This window comes from Nannobrachium achirus (genome assembly GCF_963921795.1).
Source record: "Nannobrachium achirus genome assembly, chromosome: 7".
Lineage (NCBI taxonomy): Eukaryota > Metazoa > Chordata > Actinopteri > Myctophiformes > Myctophidae > Nannobrachium > Nannobrachium achirus.
The window spans coordinates 16,500,223-16,514,425 of record NC_137816.1 but is presented as its reverse complement, the minus strand read 5'-3'; the positions used below and the strand labels follow the sequence as shown (position 1 = coordinate 16,514,425).

General features: G+C 49.0%; 1 protein-coding gene across 1 annotated transcript in view; it reads left to right on the top strand.

The window, feature by feature from the left end:
• Window positions 1–14,203, top strand: part of LOC308288605 (CUB and sushi domain-containing protein 1) — an 803,860-nt gene that overhangs the window by 763,873 nt on the left and 25,784 nt on the right. Inside the window, 1 exon segment of the mRNA XM_080730076.1 lies at window positions 1,535–1,720. Coding sequence (XP_080586202.1) covers window positions 1,535–1,720 — 186 coding nt within the window.

The window sequence follows — 14,203 nt, the reverse complement described above, 5'->3', positions numbered from 1 at the left end:
AGTGTCGGAATGGAGACATGTCGGAAAGGAGACATGTTGGAGTGGAGAGATGCACTCCAATTATACCATACAAAAAATAAATGCATTGTACACTTCCATGCATTTCTTATGAGAAACTTATGAGAAAACCTTTTTAGGCAGTACTCACAAAGCTGCTTTAATTTTTGCATAAAAATGTTTTAAAATAATTGTAACTTAAGGCAATGGCAGATTCCACACCACAACTAAATTATAAGGACAATATCAGTGTTAGCCCTCCCTGTCTACTGTCCTATGCTAGGTGTTCTTGGGTCAGCCTCTTTAACGTTTACGTCTTGTTGTCCTGCTCTCTACGGTAGACATAACCGATCCATTCCACCGCCTTATCATAAGGATTGTTGCCAGACTGAGAAGATGTTGGTTGGTTGTGGTTTTGGACCAGAATATTCTCTGCATTTTCCATAGGCCTTTGGTGTGAAAGGTTGACAGTTTGTGGAGATCATTTGTGTTGCCTTCCAACATTCTGCACCGTATAGCAGGGTGGATAGGACACAGCTCTGGTACAGTCTCAACTTGGTGTTGTACTGGGCCGACTTCCAGACATTGTTAAGCCTCTGTAAGGTGTTTCTGGCCTTGCTGAATCGGCTTGTAATGTCACTACCTGCTCCTCCAATGTGACTGACAATGCTGCATAGGTAGTTGAAATGTTAGGTTCGGTGTATAGATTCATTCTACCTGTATTGGTGAGGGGTTTGGGAAGTTCAGCATCATGAGCTCTGTTTTCCTCTGGTTGATATACAGACCTACTTGTTTTGTAAAGGTGATGACAGGCTTTCTTTTGCATAATTATGCTGGTGTGTGTGAGAGACCAAAGGTGTGTCATTTACACAGACATGGTCTTCCAATTGTTGTAATTGGAACCTCGGTGTGGATGCTCATATAATGTTTGTTATACAGTATATAAGGAGAATGTGATGTCACACATCACGAAAGTAATAGCTGAAAGCATCACACGATGGCACCATCTGTTCATTGATCTCAATGGATGGGACAGACGGGACGAGGGGTCAATGAGTGTCTAACAGAGGTTTGTTATTCCTTACTGTTTGCTTGTCATTGGCTCTCAAAATTAGTGGGATGAAAAGGGGAAAAGTAGGGAAAGAAAAAGAAATTGAACACGACATCCAATCAACCCCAACTTGGAATCATATGTTATGACGCCTTAGAGCGCACTGCCAAAAGTGGCACAAATGTGAAAAATGTAATCGTATGTCGTAGAACAGCTATTACCCCCGCGGCTTCATTGGCTGCAGCTCATGACTTACACAGCCCTGGGTTAGGCCACCCAGCCTGGTAGAGATATGTGTCCCTTTCTAGTTCAAGTTATCCTGCTTGGTGTGAACGGGCCCCAAGCGTAACCCACTCTCTGAAATGAACTTAAAAGTAAATGACTATATTTCTGCATAATCTGCTTGACTTGTTGGAAATATCTCCCTCCACTGTCTCTCCACTCCTAACCTCGTCACCCACCCTTTCCCCCCTCACACTTTTGTAGTCATCGGCTGTGGTGACCCTGGTCCGATAGCCAACGGCATCTATTTGGGAAGTGACTTCACCTTCAACCGCACGGTGACGTACCGATGCAACCCTGGCCACATCATGGAGCCTCCCGGACCAGGACGCAGCAACCTGCTCTGTGGCAAGGATGGCTCCTGGAACCAGACTAAACCCAGCTGTAGGGGTAAGACACAGAACCAGGAAGTCTCATTGTTGCTGTCGCGCAGAAACCTCTTCTATCCATATTTTATATTTTAGTAATAAATGAATGCCCCTACTTGATCATACTGCAGCAATGTCACACAAAAGTATTACAAATAGCAGATATACAAGCTCGAAAGACGACACGTTTTGAGCTTGTAGATCTGCTACTTTTTCTAATTTTTTTTATTTGAATCCTGAATCTTAACTGTTTTGCACTTATGAGGTTTCCAGCCGACAGAGACGTTATATTAATGTGTGAGTGACTGGCCTTGAACTGACCATGACATAAAAGATGCACCCAAGGCCAGGTTGTCTTCACACACACAGACAAAAACACTTCTAATACACTATTCAACAATACTGGAAAAAAGCAGAGTGATAAAGTGAAGAGAGTGAAGACATGTGTGGATTTTAAAGGCAATAGGCTCTATGCACAGCAGCCATATTGGAAAGACATTGGGCAGAGAACACCAGCACTCACGGAACAGTCCCTTTATGGCACTTTTTATTTTATATTAAGGTCGGCATCAGGGACGTGCTAGCCATTGGGAAAAGCGGGACAACTCCCGAACGGCCGGTTCATTAAGAAAAAAATCAAAATAAAATGAATAGAAAGGCCTTCGTTCCATTTTGGGGGCTGGGCGACCAACAAAGTAAATCGTCACTGTCGGGCAGAAACCTTGTATCTCTTTCGCAACGCAAAGCCCTGCTTCACCATACAAGGCTGTTGCACAAAAGTAGTGAAAACAGCAGATCTACAAGCACACAACGCCTCGCACCGCGAGGCGTTGTGTGCTTGTAGATCGGCTGTTTTCACTAGTTTAAATCATTTTTAAAATGATAAATACAAAACAAACGGTTTTGGACATACAAGGTTTCCACCCGACAACGACAAAATTTAACTCAAAATGTCACTTGTCATGATCTGAAATGGCAAAGTAGCAGCAGCGTTATAGAGAGAGATCTCTCTCTATAGTGCGCAATGAGGGCCTCTCCAACTCTTTTTCCCGGGCTGAATCAGGGGCCCAGCACGTCCCTGGTGGGCATGGTACGCTTCAGAGCAGCCAGCAACAACGCACGCGTTTCGGCGTTTAGGCCTTCATCAGCGCTGTCTCCCTGCCTTACTTCCCAATGGTAATAATGAAGGCTCTGTTCCATTTAGTGTAGGACAGTGGTTCTCAAACTTCCTAATTTCAAGGATCATCATAACTCTTAACACCCAAGGAGCCAAACTCGTTCAGTAACGGGATACGGCCACTGGAGGTCAGTTATCCCGTTGAGGAACGACATAAAGGGTTAACTGTGCAGCGTGCAGCTGCGCGCATGCTATGTGCCCTGTAAAAGACCCTGGTCCATACGTCATACCGTGGCTCGCACAGAAACAAAATGGAGGATCTAGGCTGCATACACTTCCATTCTATGCTGAAACATAAAAACAGCTTTATCTATGAATAAGGTGCAAAGAACGCCAGGGAAGCAGAGATCTGCCTGTTTTCACGGCGACACTTTACCGCGATGGTCGGCCCCGGTTTGGATTTTAGTTTCGCAAGCGTTTGTAAACAAATGGATTATCTTCCTCAATCGTCAGTGGACACTCATGTGCACACGCACGAAGCTTCCGAGGCTCTTCAAAATAAAGCGTAAGTGAACAACGGCAGCAGCAACAGCTAGAAATGTTAGAAACCTTGGCTTCCGTTATGTTAAGAGTGCACAAATAGAACCAAATGGATGTGGTTCTATTTGTATAATCTTAGAGTTAAAGACACCTAAGGGAACATTTTGAACTCCATCAAGGACACTTTGAAGTAGAGTTTTTCCAATGAGCCAAAATGCACAATATCAGCACCCTGACTCTGTTTGACCAGAATGGAACAGAGCCTTAATTAGTATCATTGGTAACACCTATGAAGGGGCCCGATTTCTTGCCAATGTGGCTGCTGTGCACAGAGCCTATTACTGTGGGTGTTCATTTGTGAGACTCATCCCAGCCTGTTGGTTTGGGAGTGCAGGTGGTAGCCTATCAGTGTTGACATTTATCAGAAAATCCTTTGGTGGCTGAAAACTCCCATTCCAATTTCCCAGTTACATTCCGCATACGAGTACACACATGGCAGCGTAAAAACTCATTAGAATTTCACAAGTATGTTGTTGACACACCACAGGTAGTCTGAATGCATCACTATTCACATATAACATTCCAGGAATCCCACAATATCTTCAATCCAATAAGTCTACTGTATATATCCCCAGTACAGCAGCTAGCATTTCAACAGGGAGGGGGCTTGCCCCTGACTATGTAGGTCTAACTTAAACAGCTCTTTCAGTAAGTGACTGATCAGAGTGAAACATGGTTCCGTGAGACTTCAACAACAGTACCAGTGTTGTGTTGGAGTGTATTATGTCTGACATCCTTCCCGCCAGCAGTCCCACAAACCGAGAAGAGAAATAAAGGCGTATAAAATAGAAAATGAAATGAAATAGAGTGGCCCGTAGTTAGAGTTTAGCGCGGTCTAGTACAGTAAAAGGGAATGTTTCCTGAGATCTGTGCTGCCACTGTTTCCCACAAACAGCAAAATCTCCTGCTGGCTCCTGCAGCTGCTGAGGCTTTGAACTGAAAAAAAAGACAAAAAAAGAAAAAAGAAACAGCGAGCTGGCAGAGACACTACTAAGAGAGAGAGAGGGAGAGAGAGAGAGAGAGAGAGACAGAGAGAGAGAGAGAGAGAGAGAGAGGGGAAGTGAGGAAGTGAGTGACTTGAATGGTGGGGAGTGAAGAGAGAGGTAGAATAGAGAGGAGGAGACTGAGAGATGAAGGAAGAAAGGTAATAAGGCAACAGAAGGGATGGGAGGAGGAGAGGAGCCCCCCCCCCCCCCACCCCCATTTCCTACTCTCATGTTTTGTTCTTTATTATTTATTCATTATTTTCTTGTCACCTCCATTTTCTGTCCAACTTTCTTCTTTTCTGTTCAGCTCTCTTTTATGTCCATCTTTTCTGTTCCATGCTCTTATTCTCTCTTCTCCCTCAGCCATATCACTCATCTCTCCACTACTCTTCTGCTCATCCTTATTGCCTCGTCCTTTCCTATACAAAACAAACCATAAACTGTTTCATCATTATACAAAACCAACCACAAACTACAGTATGTGGTCCATAATATGTGTGTATTCTGTGCATCAAGAGACACATGGTGAAAAACTAATGCTGAGACTATACACAGCACACTCTGTAGAGTGTCGATTGAATTCTGAGAGTGAAAAGAAAAACTCTTATATGGATTTGTTTGAGTGTTCAATTAACTACATTATGTAGTATGTATGTTTTGCTACAGTGTGTAGGTAAGAGGAAGAGGAGAGGGGCATGAGAAGTTGGAACTTAAGGGAGGATTTAATGAGTGGAGGAACAAACAAACTATTGACAGAACAAATGTAAATGGCTGGTGGAAAGAACAGAGGAGGAGGAGACACATGGGGGTAGCAGAAGGAAAGAAGAGGGAGATAGTGAATGAGAGAGAGAGGGAGAGAGAGGAAGAGGAGGAGAAGTGGAGGCAGGAAGGAAAGAATAGAAGCCGTGACATTGGGTGGCAGTGGGGGGGGAAAACTGTGCAATAATAAGAGATGCACAAATCTCCAGACGAATGTCTAGAGTATTCACGGCAAAACAAACAGATGGAGAACTTTAGAAACCTTCGGGAATAGACAAGTACCGGTACTAGTAGGAGTTTTTGGTCAAGACTAGCATTGCATCGATCCTGAAATCAACCAGAGCATTGTTGTTGTTGCTGCTGTTTTTGTTTTTTGTTTTTGTTGGAGTCTGACCCAGGAGTCTGACCCAATGACTAAGTAAAAAAAAAAAAAACATCAAATGTTATTTTGGAATCCTCTTCAGCGTTTGGCTAGCCAGGAGCTACTCTCATGGGACCAGCAGAGAACACACAGCTAGCCAGGATCAAGGACATGACTCTGCACAGGAAAATCCTCAGTGTTCATTTAACTCTGAGTTGGCAAATGTAACGTAATGGTCCGTTTGGTTGCCTTTCTACACTCTCAATGTAACGTAATGGTCCGTTTGGTTGCCTTTCTACACTCTCAGAGTAGCAAATGTAACGTAATGGTCCGTTTGGTTGCCTTTCTACACTCTCAGAGTAGCAAATGTAACGTAATGGTCCGTTTGGTTGCCTTTCTACACTCTCAATGTAACGTAATGGTCCGTTTGGTTGCCTTTCTACACTCTCAGAGTAGCAAATGTAACGTAATGGTCCGTTTGGTTGCCTTTCTACACTCTCAGAGTAGCAAATGTAACGTAATGGTCCGTTTGGTTGCCTTTCTACACTCTCAGAGTAGCAAATGTAACGTAATGGTCCGTTTGGTTGCCTTTCTACACTCTCAGAGTAGCAAATGGATGAATTAACACAGAGGACTTTTACTGCGTATGCTACTGATTAGGAACGTACTTAATAAAATTCACTCATATATTCATTGTTGAAGCCTGTTGACATTGTACATATACTGTATTCAAGCTGTTGTGTTGATAGTCTATATATATATATATATATATATATATACACAGCACACACACACACAATCATTATATTCATTGGCAATAGATGTACGACATACATTCATATATGAATTCACATATGAACTGGTGATGCTTTATATGTATACTTATATGGGTTGCTAGAGTATTTATAGATTTTTTAAACATTTTTATATTTTACATCACTCTAATACTGTGGTGGCTGCTATAGTGTGACTTGAAGCCAACATTAGCAAACTAACTAAAGCTGGTATGCTGCTGCTATGACCAGTGACAGTTGCCTAGCAACCACAACACGATATGCACAACTTTTGGTTAATTGCACTTTCATGATATTATGGGCTGTGTGATATCTCCTAGACACACCGAGAGGAAACAGCACAAGAATGACAAAGATAGAAGGAAATCGGCTGTGCATATGGGGACTATATTTAGAATGATTACGGGAGTCCCGTTTGATTACTGCTTCATTCTATCCCTGTGAAATTGTGTGTGTGTGTGTGTGTGTGTGTGTGTGTGTGTGTGTGTGTGTGTGTGTGTGTGTGTGTGTGTGTGTGTGTGTGTGTGTGTGTGTGTGTGTGTGTGTGTGTGTGTGTGTGTGTGTGTGTGTGTGTGTGTGTGTGTGTGTGTTTGTCTAAATGTATGCGAGTCAATTAGTGTATGTGGGTATGTGTATATTATTACGTTTTTGTGTGGCATTGTTTTTGGTGCATGCGTGTGTGTTTGTGTGTACACATCATCATAGTAGAGTGACTGGAACATGAAACCATCTGTCTCCTAGTTAGAGGTTTACACCGACTTTATTTGCTGTTTGAAACGGTAGGTTCCGTACGGAACCATTGTTTACTTAGATATGGAAGGATGACCTCCCACTTGGGTAATGACGCCCCCTGGCGATCATTCAGAGAAACTACTTCAGCTCCCGTACTAACGTAGGTAGGAAGGGCCTGTCACTCAAACCGGAGTGACCCGCCTCCAGGCTATATAAACCCCCGGAGGCGGAAGTAACATCCTCTTAATACCACTCTCTGCCACATTCAGTGAAACAGAGGGGCATTACGTGGGAGGTCATCCTTCCATATCTAAGTAAACAATGGTTCCGTACGGAACCTACCGTTTACTGTCAATATTCCAGGATGACCTCCCACTTGGGATTCTTAAACTCCCCTCTAAGCCACAACCTACTCTCATACCCCCACACACCCCTCATACGGGTGAGCACAGCCCCAACGGGCGTGACCCATCACCCAGAAGGTCCCAGGCCCACCGGACCTGGGTGTGAAGGCATGAGAAAATAAAGAGAGACCCTGACAGACCGAAGTCCGCCTCATTCAACTAAATGAAAAGGACAAGTCCGCCTTATAAGTAAGACACACTATAAGGAAAACACAGGGTCCCCCCAAAGTACCCCAGGTGGCTACATGCCCACCTGTGGGAGGGGAAGATCCGACTCCTCTATGACGTAGAGGAGGCAACTGCACCCAGAACCGAATGCGCTAGCGAAGAGGATTCGATATCCAGGTGATAGTAGGCTGCAAAGGTAGAAGGCGAAGACCAATTCGCCGAAACACAAATCTCCTGAACGGAGACTCCCTTTGCCAGTGCCCACGAAGTAGCCACACCTCTAGTGCTATGGGCTTTAAGTGCCGCCGGCACTTCCACACCCGCACTAGAGTAAGCCAGCCTAATAGCATCCACAATCCACCTCGAAAGAGTGGGTCTAGACACCGGCTTTCTGACAAGAACATTGCCCATTTCTACAAAGAGCTGAGAAGAAGCTCTAGAACCAGCAGTCCTGTCACATTAGGCCTTCAATGCCCTGACAGGACAAAGGCAATTCAGCCGTTCATCCTCCGCCGAGACAAACGGAGGAGGATGAAAAGCCAGAAGAACAACAGGCTCCTTAGGAACCACCATGTTCTTAGGAACAAACTTAAGATGAGGCTTGAGCAACACCTTGAGACCATTGTTCATAAACTGCATGCACTCCGCAGACACCGAGAGAGCTTGCAGGTCACCAACTCTTTTAGCCGTGGCCAAAGCCAGCAAAAGAGCCGTCTTGAAACTCAAAAGTTTCAAAGGCATCCCTACAAGCGGCTCAAAGGGAGCCCGACATAGGCCCCCTAGAACCACCTGCAGATCCCAAACTGGGAACAAAGACCTAGTCACCGGCCTCAAACGTTCAACTCCTTGCATGAACTTGATGACCTCCGGGACTTTAGAAGGTGCCTTGCCCGCCACCCCCAGGTGACAGGCATTAATAGCCGCCAAATACCCCCTAAGGGTAGAAAATGCTAGACCACTTCTCAAGCGGTTCTGCATAAATTCCAGAATTTCCTGGGCTGACGCCACATGAGCCACCACAGGTGGAACACGCGACTCACACCAGTCCTCAAAGGCATTCCACCTTCCATCATAAGACGCCCTCGTAGAGGGCGCCTTAGCACTCTGAATGGTATCAACCACTTCAGAAGAAAAACCGGCTGCCAGCAGGTTTAACCTTTCACGTGCCAAACCCACAGGTCTAGGACCTGCAGGCCTTGGTGGAAGATCTCCCCCCTGGCCTGACTCAACAGGTCCCTGCACTGAGGCAGCTGCCAACCCGGTTCGCAAAGGAGAGGGGCGATCGCCGATCTCCACGTGCCCTTGTAGGGAGCCACCAGGAGCATCTCCAGACCGAACCTCCTGACTCTCTCCAGAGTGGGTCGGATTAAGTCGAAGGGGGGAAACGCGTACAGTAGACCTCTCGGCCACGTGTGCGCTAAGGCGTCCAACCCCAAGGGAGGACTGCCCTTCACCGCGAAGAACAACGGACACTTCGTATTCTCCGCTGACGCAAACAGGTCCGCCACTGGCTGACCAAACTTGCGAAAAATCTGGCTCACCACCCTGGGGTGGAGAGACCAATCCTCGTAGCGAGGACCTCCCCTGGACAGGAGATCTGCTCCGCTGTTGAGGAGACCTGGGACGTGTGAGGCCCTGATCGACTTGAGGCGCGACAAGCACCAAACCGTCAATTCTCGAGCCAGACGGTCCAGTGGCAACGACGACAGGCCCCCCTGTTTGTTGACATAAAACATGGCCGTCGTATTGTCTGTCCTGACCAGGACGTGACAATGCAAAATCCAAGGCTCGAAATGCTTGAGCGCCAGGAGTATAGCCATCAACTCCAAATAGTTGATGTGACGACCCCTCATCTCCAGAGGCCAAAGCCCCTGCGCTGTGCGCCCCTCGAAAGTGGCTCCCCATCCACTGAGACTGGCGTCTGTCGTGATCGACTTGTGGGAAACCACCTCGCCAATCGAGACTCCGCTGGTGAGGAACCCCTCCCCCAGCCACGGAGACAGGGCGATCGCGCAGGAAGGGGAAACCGTAACCTTCTTGTACTTCAAGGAGGGCGGGATCCCGAGGGATAACATCCATCTTTGAAAAGGTCTCATATGAAACCTGCCCAAACGCAACAGATGTACTGCGGAAGCCATCATTCCCGTCAGTACCATGCAACTCCTGTAAGTGACCTCCTGGCCCACTTGAAAGGAGTCGAGACATTCCCGAAACCTGTCCACCCTCTCCTCTGAGAGACGGGCCGACATGTCGGATGAGTCCAGAAGGACCCCAATGAATGTAAGACGACTTGCTGGAGTCAGCATGCTCTTGCCGTGGTTGACTATGAAACCTAAGGCCTTCAGGTGAGCCAAAACCACTTGTGTGTGACGCGCCACTTCGTGGGCGGAGCTCGCTGAAATCATCCAATCGTCGATGTACGTCGCCAACCTGACGCCCTGCCGTCTCAGCGGGGCGATGGCTGCTTCGGTCACTTTCACGAAAACCCTCGGGCTCAGTGACAGACCGAAAGGGAGTACTGTATACTCGTACAGGCGACCCTCGAAGGCGAACCGAAGGAATTTCCTGTGTGGGGAATAAATCTGGACGTGCTGATAAGCATCCTTCAGATCCACTGAACAGTGGAAATCCCCTTGCCTGACCGACCGTAACATGGTGGGTACTGTTAGCATCCTGAAAACGTACTTCTTCAGGTACACGTTTAGTGCCTTTAGGTCCAGGATGGGACGTAGCCCCCCCCCCTTTTTGGGCACCAGGAAATAACGGCTCCAAAATCCCATGCGGGATTGGGTCCTGTCCAGCTCCACTATAGCACCCTTGCTTAGCAATGAGCTGATCTCTTCCCTCAAAAGACTTGCTTTTAAACCACGTGCTCTGGTATGAATAACCCTGCTCGAAAGCGGGGGTATGTCTGCGAACTGTAACCTGTAACCCCTGGTTATCGTTCGAAATACCCAATGGCTCGGGTTGCATAACTTCCACTGGCGCGCACAGCGTGCTAGCGTGTTTTGAGCGAGAGAAACCCCACCACTGTGCTTCCGTGACGGCGGAGCTTTTTGGCGGCCGGACCGGAAGTGGGGAACCTGCGTATCCGTATCCGGGACGACCGGATGCGGAGCGCAAGGGTTCAATAGGCCGCATGGCGGAAACACCTTCTGGTTGTACCGCTTGACTAGCGGAGCTATTTTGCGGCGGGACCGGAAGTGGGGAACCTGCGTATCCGTATCCGGAACACCCGGATGCGGAGCGCAGGGGTTCAATAGGCCGCAAGGTGGGAACACCTTCCGATTGTACCGCTTGACTAGCGGAGCTCTTTTGCGGCCGGACCGGAAGCGGGGAGCTAGCGAATCCGTATCCGGTGAAACCGGAAGCGTTCGGTTTTGGCTCGATAGAGCGACAGGAAGAGCAAAGCGATTCGACTGATAAACAGACTCGCCCACAACTAAAGCATTCTCCCCTGACAGGAGAGGAACTTTTACGTTTAATACCTGCTCTAAGGCCTTTATGCTTGTCCCTTGACCCGGGCTCATAGTAGGCCGACAGAATTTCTGACTCAAGGTTAAATTCATAGCATCGCTCACGCGAGGGAAAATCCACTCGCGCGCATGAGGAACCATATAATTGTTTGACGTTAACATTACTGGTTGCTGATAAAACCTCTGACTGATTAAAGAGTCCTGACGGGACTCCATCATTCTTACAGGAGGCATGCATAAAGGATTCATATTGTCGACGCGAGGGATATCCCACTCGCGCGCTTGAGGAACCACATAATTGTTTGACATTAACATTACTGGTTTCTGATAAAACCTGTGATTGATTATCGAGTCCTGACAGGACTTCATCATTACTACAGGAGGCATGCACGATGGGGTCGTCTGTGCTAGTGCGAGAGAGTTGGACAGAGACAGACTTTGTTCTTTCAACATGTTTATTGCCGACACAGGAGGCATCAAAATTAACATTTTCATTTCCCCGACACGGGGTACCGAAAAACGCCCTCGTTTGGGGGGAGGGGAACCGAGAGACACCTCGGACCCCCGCCCCAGCACAATTCCCCTCTTCAGAGTGTCATTTGCGCTGTCCCCTACCGCGGCCACCGCGGTATGAAGACTGCTGCCTGCCATCCTTGGACGGGCGGCGCGGCTGAGCGCGCTCGGGAACCACAGCCTTGCTGCGGGGCCTGTCAGGCGCCCTGGCTGCAGAGGCTCCCCTGGAGGAAGACGAGTGCTTCTTAAAAGAAGCAGAGCGGCCCCTTTCCTTGGCGCGGGAGGAGCGGGACGTCCTCCTAGCTTGCTGCGGTTCATCCTGTGGCACTGTGGTGGACTCGACGATGTCCTTAGCCGCCTTGAAGAAGGTAACTCTACCCTGCAGCAGCTCCAAGCCCCCACCCATGAGGGTGGTGGGACTGTTCTCCATGTTTATGAGAGACTTGTACATCTCCCCGCGAGGACCTAGAGGCTTCTCGCCCACGTCCCTCTTAGGCTCGAGGTCGACATAGTCGAGCCAGCGGGCTCTCTCAGACTGGAGGTTGTAGTCCATGGACCTGCCCATCCACTTAACCGCATGCCAATTGACCTTCAGCATGATGTCAAATAGAGTGTTCAGTTCAGCTGTGTGCTCCCCCGTGGGCAGACCTTTGACCAGGTCCTTGGTGGAAGCGAGCAAGAGCTGGATCAGATTTAGGTCCTTAGCGGCCAGAGCAGCGGACCGGTAGGCGTTACGAGCCCTGTCCGACTGCAGCTTGTCCTCCAGGACAGTGAACCCCGGCGGGTTGGTGCCGACGGGGCCAACAAACGGCCCGTTTTTAGCCGTGCCTACATCTTTGTACTGGGGTCTGACGGAACTCAGAAAAGATTGTGCCAACAGGTGGTCCAGGTTAGGGCAGGTGGACATGCCTGCCTCCGCACCGCCCACCAAATCCAACACAGAAAAAGGCAGCTTCCTGGGGTCTTTATGTGTCTTCCATGAGGAATGGAGGGCCTTGGTGAAACCTTTCACCAGCGGCAGCCTGGAGAGGACATACGGGGCGGGAACCGAAGGCTCCTGCCCGGGCATTTCATCATCATCCTCGGCCTCTTCAGAGGGGAGAGGAGGTGGCAACTCCTCTCCAACTCTGGCCAGAGCTCTCATGTAGACTGTGAGATGATCCAGCATTTCTGCTGCAGAATCGACGTCCTCTGCTCCCGCTTCACTCGCTTGACTGGCGGGTGGAGGGGCAGTGGTGCCTGAGGAGGCCTGGGAGCTCCCTGCGGCGTCCAGTTGACGTGCTGGAGCCGCAGGGGCATTACCTTTCACAGTGACCGTGAGTCGAGAACCCTCGTCCTCGACGGAGTCCTCCTCCTCCTCGGCCGTGTATCCAGAGTATTCAGAACCAGAACCCTCGCTCTGACAGGAGCTCAGGTCCGACTCTCGCCTGAAGGTCTGGACTGTTTTGGTGATGCTCACGTCGAGGGGGACGTCCCCGACGGTCACATCCAAGCGTTTCTTTTTGGGCACCGCGCCCGAAGGGGAAAAGGCTACCGGAGATTTCGTCTGGGTGTTAGCCTTCTTGGTCGCCTTCTTAGCGGCGACTTCACCAGACCCGCCAGCTCCAGTGACAGTGGAGCTAGCTGCGGTCGGTTGCGCGGCAGGCGGTGTCTCATGTAGCACGGCGCCATCTTGACTTGGAATGGCGCGCTGGTTGCCAAGCGGATCTCCGGAGGGCAGCGCCGCACCTTGACCAACGGTGCGGGCCGCCTGGGGAAGGAAAGACTGGGCTGTGGGGTTGAGAGCAGTGGACCCACCTGGTGGAGCGCAGGCCCCGAGGCCTGCCCTGGCTAGGAAGAACCGGTGTATCAGTACATCGTGGTCGTAGGCCACGCAGCAGTCACAGAAAGGTCCTGCTCTCCCCTGAGGACTCAGTGCAGAGAAGGCGTGTGCAACGCCCATGCAGCCGACACAGAGATGGTGAAGATCCTGTCCGTCGATGAGTCCTGGACAGCCTGGACATTGCCTCGGCAGGAAGGCCAGAGGATCCATGGCGAAGCACTGTAGATAGAGTTAACCAGAAGCAGACGAGCTAACAAGCTAACGGCTAAGGCTAGGCCACGCTTGATTCGGGCAGGGCCTGAACAAGCGTTAAGCAGTGTAGCTAACGTTAACAATAGCAGACGAGCTAACAAGCTAACGGCTAATGCTATGCCACGCTTGCTTCGGCGGAGGCCTGAACAAGCAGTAATAATCCTTTGTTATAAAAGGAAATAACCGTCGATTTAGGACGGAACAAGAATAAGTATTCTTAAGTACGGGTTAATTCAACACTCGCCAGTGGGCGACTCCAATGCCACCGCTTTAGGCTAATGCGCGAAGAATAATAATACAAAGGCTGAGTTTCAACTTATCTGAATGTGATATCGCAGAGAGTGAAAAGAGGATGTTACTTCCGCCTCCGGGGGTTTATATAGCCTGGAGGCGGGTCACTCCGGTTTGAGTGACAGGCCCTTCCTACCTACGTTAGTACGGGAGCTGAAGTAGTTTCTCTGAATGATCGCCAGGGGGCGTCATTACCCAAGTGGGAGGTCATCCTGGAATATTGACAGTAA